The 6,673-nt window shown below is 36.6% G+C and overlaps 1 protein-coding gene across 1 annotated transcript; it reads right to left on the bottom strand.

Annotated features, from left to right (window-relative positions):
* Nucleotides 1-3,322: 3,322 nt before the first annotated feature.
* Nucleotides 3,323-5,030, bottom strand: LOC121762544 (calcium uniporter protein 5, mitochondrial-like). The gene is made up of 2 exons (XM_042158448.1): nucleotides 4,473-5,030; nucleotides 3,323-4,101 (listed from the first exon to the last, which is right to left on the bottom strand). Exons 1-2 carry the CDS (start codon nucleotides 4,863-4,865, stop codon nucleotides 3,616-3,618), a joined length of 879 nt encoding a protein of 292 aa, XP_042014382.1. The 5' UTR covers nucleotides 4,866-5,030; the 3' UTR covers nucleotides 3,323-3,615.
* Nucleotides 5,031-6,673: the final 1,643 nt, after the last annotated feature.

Raw genomic sequence — 6,673 nt, 5'->3', positions numbered from 1 at the left:
CGGTGTTGTTTGTGTGATGTCGATAATTTTCATTGTATAATTTTACCCCTTTCTATAATACAACGAAGATTTGGTTTTAATTTTTTTTATTAAATTATGCATTTTTTTATATTTGTTATAGTCCGATAATTTTTATTCTACTTAAATTAAAATACCTCAAAAAATGAAAAAAAAAATTATTAATTGGTGGCTTGGGCATGTAGGGTGGACAAGTTTTTTGGTGGCCCGGCCAAGTTTCGTGGCCTAGGCCAAGTTTTGTGGCTTGGGCATGGCCACGGGCTTAACTATTGGAGACACCCTTCCAAAATCGACCCCAAAGAAGTGTTCTACTCTACTCAATTCTCGTACGCTATGGTCAAATTGTATTAGGAACAAATTGTAAAGTGAAAAACGGTAGACTTTATCCTGTCCTGTATGTGTTTGATGAATTTTCCAGCTGAATTTCCGATTCTCAGTTTAACTTTCATTTGCTTTAACTGTTTCTTATGAGATGAATGGTTTGTCTCACACAGTTGTTTGATGAGAATAGCTCAAAACTGGAAGAGAGATTAATGTTTTATATTTTCGAAAATATTGCTTTATTTCACCTTTTTTATATCTTCTGCATTTTTGTCTTGTGACTGTAGTTTGTTTTTTATTTCTGTTGCAGGTCATATCCTTTAATCTATATGTATTCATAGGGCTTCTTCACCGCAAATTTTTGGGTGATCATGTTTTGCATGTTAACCGTAGTGATTAAAATGGCACAAACATCCTTTCAACTCATTTCAGTTCTAAACTTTTGTAGGTTTTCTTGGCATTGAAAGTATGTGCTTTGTTATCAAGAATTATATATATATATATATATATATGTATGTGTAGTAAAGCAGTGCCATGTTCATATTTCTCTCATTTGGTTGAATTGACACAACATACACGTGCTTGTCTGCCTAAGACGTGATGTTAAGCGCTTCATTGATCTCACTGCTGATGAGACGAGCGATCTATAGCTTGAGTCCTACCACAATTCATCTTCACTGACACTTGCAATCCAAGTAAGATCAATGATGAATGAGAAGGAACCGTTCTTTGTCTTCGTGATCTCTTTTTAGGCGAGAGTGAGATTGTTGGTTTCCATTTTTGCTGTCGACTAGAACTCCTCTTGTAATGTAATGTTGGGGAAAATCCAATAAACTTTATGACAATGATTTGATTTCTTATTGACAGTAGCTACATGTCTTCTTCTGGTTCTTCCGAGTTCTGATATCTGGATTTTCCGTCTTGGCATTAGGACGGGCATCAGGCTGGACAGACCGTTCCTCATGTCCACATCCACGTAGTTCCACGGAAAGGTGGTGATTTTGAGAAGAATGATGAGATCTACGATGGTGTAAGACAAATAGCTCCTATCCTAATCCGGTCATGAATCCCTCCCAACTAATCCTTCCGTTGAACAGATTGATGTGAAGGAGAAGCTTGATCTCGACAGGGAAAGGAAGGACAGAAGCATGGAAGAGATGGCCGAAGAGGCGGATCAATACAGAAAACTATTCATATAGAAACCACTTGCTATCTTCCTTGTGTGACCGTGTCTAACATTTTCACTTCCGCTCTTTATTAATAAGCTTGAGGTTCAAGCAATTCGAATGGTGTGTTCTTGCCTTGTAAGTGACTAAATTCATTATTTGCTATAGTATCTCTTTTTTTTTGGTTTCATTTGGCTTGGCTGATATCATATACTAGTAGTATACTACATTTGACCTTCTACTTGTCTCTTGTAAAAATACGTTATTACTCACTTCTAACTGAAAAAATAGGGCTGTAAATAGTGAGTCAAGCAAGTTTTAACTTATATTCCACACTATCACGAAGAATCTGCCACCAATATTATAGCCGTGAATAAGGTTGACCAAAATAACCGAAAATCAAATTTCTATTCTTAAAATCCAGCTCGATTTTTCTGTTCAGTTTGTTTAAAACTTTTGGCAAATCTTGGTTTTTTGGTTCGAGTATAAAACCGAAAAAAAAATTAAAAAAAAATAAAAACAAAACAAAATCCTGAATTTTTTTGGTAGTAATGTATGAGTATATTTTATCTAAAAAAATAACCTCTATTTGTTTTTATTTATATTAATAAATGTAATACTAGTATTTAAATTGTATAAAGATTTTAATTGTTTGGGTATGTTATTTGGTTGATGCCATATATAATTTTTTGTATTTTCAAAAAAAACTCAATTTTTTTAATATAGCATTGTGCAATTTCAATTTTTGGGTTCAGTTTTGAAGTTTGGATTTCAGTTTTTGAATTTTTTGGACGTATTTATGCAATTTGATTTCTCGATTCAGATTGGTTTTTATAGTTCGTTTTTTTGAATAATTCAGATCGGTTTGGCAAAACCCCAAACCGAAAACCAAATACCCACCCCCAGGTGTGAAATCTTAAATAGATGGTACATAAAAGATATAAGCAAAGCGAAGCAGAATTGATCAAAAACTTGGATTTTCTCCAATTATGAACCTTCCAGCTTCTTCTCCTCTCCTCTCCTCAAACACACACGAAAACGGTGGTAGAGGAAAATATGTACACTCTTTGCCTATTTCTATTATGGAGTCCAGCAGCAACAGCACCAAATGAGCATCTCCAGCCATGCTGCATCGAGGACAGCCTGTCCCTCCCTCATTTCCCTGTGTCAGAGCCTGAGAAATTGGCTGCCGTGCATTGTGTCGTTGGTGCCAGTCCTAAAATGCTGCAATTATTTACTAACACTCTTTTACTAGCACTTAACAGCCAGCCCACAATGTTTCTTACCTGTGGCTGTTTTGATCTATACAAGAGATGCTGCTGCAAGCTTGGTCTATAGGCCAGGGCAAGGCTTCAAGAGCCCATTTACGGCTGCATTGGCCTGATCACGTGCACTGTCTTTCATACTCCATTCACTCTGCAGAAGAGGGGAGCAGTCATGAGCATAACTAACAGCTGCAGCAGTGTCAATATGGCTATTCCAATTCAAGCGCAAGCACTGACCTGTTATCCGAATCTGTGATTTCTTCGTCTTGCTTGATGTGGAACGATGACAAGAGGCATCACATGAATGCTGCACAAGTATGGTATGGTCTGCGAGCCACTGATGCATGCTTTTCAACCATGCTCGTTTCATTCTCAGAAAACTAAACAACAATATACAGGGTGTCGATTGTAAAAATTGTAGATGACAAAAAAAACATAGTTCATCTGCAAATATTCGTTGAGTTAATGAGGAGTTCATAATTTCATTTGTGTTACTAATAGCCACAATGAGATAATTTAACACTAGCAATCATAGAAGCCAAGGAATGAATGTACAGCACAAATTGCAATATCATTAAGGTCAATTTTGTATGCATCACAAAACTATATATGTCACCTCAAAACAGTCAGAAGCTGATACATATTACTAGGGTGAGCAGAGTTACTTTTCAAGTCCTCTGTGGTCTACAGTTAAGAAGTATTGAAAATTCCAACTTCAAGTCCAAATATTGGCCGAGGCAGCACAAGAAAAATCATGGCAATTTATGGAGCTTTTGGTTAATTGTGAGACTTTTTTTTTCTTAAGAGATATAAAGTGAAAGCAAGTAGTACTAGCTAACAAGGTATCAACGATTGTGAAGAAGGTCCTCCGGTTCCAATTCAACCCCAGTCCGTTTCTTGATGGATGAACACGTATCATGAGGCACCCTGCATTTCTTCTGCAACTCCAACAGCCTCTGGATATCAAAATTGTGCCTCTTGATGAGCTTCCTCTGCCTGGAGAGGAAGAGCCTCTTCAGCAGATCTTGGTACGACGGATCTCTTGAAGTGATCAGGAAATAGGCGTAGCCTATGACTATCCCCGTTGTGGTTGTAAAGAAGGCAATTGGTTCCATGACGTCCCAAGAAAATTCCCAGAATGTGAGACGAAAGAAGAGTCCAACCTGGCACACAGCAAGCCCCAATCCAGCCCACAATATACGACGGACTTGCTTGTGTGCCAGCATATCAATTTGTTCCTTCTTCTCCTGCAGCTCCTGGAGCTCGACTTTGCAAGGGTCGTCTTCCGGCATAAGGGAAAGGGGCACTGCCTTCCTAACCAAATCAACCACCTAAAACACCCACATTTTATATCATCAGAATCAGAATAAAGCCAACATTCTCTTAAACAATCCAGTTTCAATATCATTTTCTCAATCAATCAAGACATCATCGAATACAATTTGATTCAATTCACAAATAAGCCATCACGAATCCAAATCACAAAAAATGAGTATAATAAAGCTAACTTTCTCAACCAATCCCCTAATTTTCTCCTGTTCATGATCCCACACTCGCAAAATCATGAATTGAAAATTAAATTAGGTTTACCCCACAAAATCGATAATCATCAATCACCACACCTTTACAAACACATACACACACACAAATACGATTTAACACGTGAAGCAGCAAAAAACCTAAAAAAATCCAGCAATTAGACCTTATCGGGATGGAGATACACTCTGTCGCGAAACAGCAATACAACCCCAGCCTCATCCAGCACTCGAGCAAACTCCGCAGCCTCCGCCGCCGACTTCGCGACGCCGATGCTCTCGCACGCTTCGAGAAGCTCCGCGTAGGGAATCACCTCCTTGTCCTCCATCCCTAGCTTCTCCTTCAGCGCCCCCACATTCACCAGCCTCATCAATCTCTTCGCCTCTACATACGTCATGGCATTCCCATTCCCATTCCCATCCCCCTCTCCCTCGCCGGCGCCGGCGCCGGCGCAGTAGCGGAGGGATAACGGCGCCGGTGACGATAAACGAGCGGCGTGAGACGAAACCGGGGATCTCAGGGCACGCCTCAACAAATTGGCAGCTGGATTTCTCCACATCTTCCTTTCTTCTTGGCGAAATCTCCAATGGCGCTTTGATTGTTGAGATGTTGAAACGTAACTGCTCTATTTTTTAAGACAATTATTACTATGCATAGGGCTCAGCCCGGCCCGAAAACAGCCCGCTTATGTCGACAGTTTTTGGTAAACAAAATCTATTCCACATTTATGAAATACGGAGTAATTAATTTATTATTAACATAATAATTTATAGATTTTGGCGTCTTTCCAAACTGAAATTAGGCAATTTTAAGAGCGCCACGTTTTCCCCATTAGATCTGAGATCTGTAAGGTCGGATTTATTTTGGTATTTTTGAGAAGTTAAAAGTATTGTTTCCATAAATATGAAATTAAGTGTTTGGAGGCAAAGTGGGTGTTGTTGTTTGACGCTTCAACTGCCATTATTCCGATTTACTATTAATTTATTGAATTTATTATAATGAAGCCTTTTTATGGTGTAGAAATTATTTTATTGAATTCGAATTGCCCTATCTACACTATATTCATGCATCTTTCTAACTATTACTTGCGAAATCTCAGCGGCTCCACAAATAGTTACTTTTTGGAGGAAAAAGGCATTATTTTTCTAGTAAAAAGGCAATATTTAGTTCACGAAATTCAAAACTTTCTTTAAATTGCCAAATCCACAAAATTCATAATTCGATTATCTCAATTATAAGATAATCGAATTATGAATTTTGTACATTTTCAAGATGTCCACCTCAATAATATTGTCTGTAAATAAGATAGGAAGCTTCCTTGTGAATGGTGGACCGAAATCACTGAAATAGCCTTTTTGTCCAAGTCAATCACTACAAATCTTCAATCTTTTGCCGACCATAAAATTATCTATATTTATTATTCTCTTGGTCCCATTTATCCTGATACTATATTTTTTGGCCCACAATTTAATGAGCCAGTGTCTTTAGACTTTATATATATGACTTATGATAAAGTAGGTAAAATAATTATATCCTTCTTTAAAACTTTTGTGAAAAAAATAAATCTACATATTTTAGTTATATTTTTAGAGTATAATTGGTCGATTCATTTATCCTTAGTAGGAGTATATATTTTTCGTTATTTTTTAACACTGCCATTTTAAAATAATAACATTAATTTAGATTATTAATTCATTACGATAGTACTACCTCTTAGTTAACACACCACATAATTAAATTTATATATTCAATTATAAAATAATTTATAACTAAAGTAATATTAAATATTATATGAATAGTGCTAATTTCGCATGGTGGGTCAATCATTGGACCCGACTAATGGATGTGACAAATTTGCTCTTATTTGGCACAACTAATCCTACGTATATTTTTTAAAATATAATTAAAAAATAAATAATTTAATTTAAAATATGATGTGGATTTTCATCCTTATGCTTATGCATCATATTTCAATATTATAAAAATAATATAATTTAAAATTTGTTGTGAGTGACGCAACGGCCGTGGAGCCACATTTCCGGCCGGCATCAAACATAAATCAGCATCATCCCCACCACCATCCTTCAATTTGCAAAACAATACACCTCCACAAATATGGGATTAGCACAAGAATGTCCTTCAAACAATGGGATTCAAATCTCTAATTAACACTATAAATTTATTTTAAGAAAGATAGCCACGGACAAATTTTTCCCTCTTGCTGTCATAGTTGAATTGTGTTCAAGTCCTATCTGTTTACCAATATTCTCCATTATTTGTTTCACAAAAATTAACGCGTCAATTCTTATTTATAATGTGATTCAAACCTGTGATTAAAGGAACAAAAAATTGTTTGGAGCCTCGAAA

The sequence above is a fragment of the Salvia splendens genome, chromosome 13, assembly GCF_004379255.2.
Source record: "Salvia splendens isolate huo1 chromosome 13, SspV2, whole genome shotgun sequence".
Lineage (NCBI taxonomy): Eukaryota > Viridiplantae > Streptophyta > Magnoliopsida > Lamiales > Lamiaceae > Salvia > Salvia splendens.
This window is presented reverse-complemented; position numbering and strand designations above follow the sequence as displayed.

Bases quoted from the DNA above. Each gene is read 5' to 3' on its own strand.
- LOC121762544 (XM_042158448.1), bottom strand. From the start codon at position 4,865: ATGTGGAGAAATCCAGCTGCCAATTTGTTGAGGCGTGCCCTGAGATCC. The intron at 4,102-4,472 runs GTCTAATTGCTG...TGGGTGTTTTAG, and splicing joins TGTATCTCCATCCCGATAAG to GTGGTTGATTTGGTTAGGAA.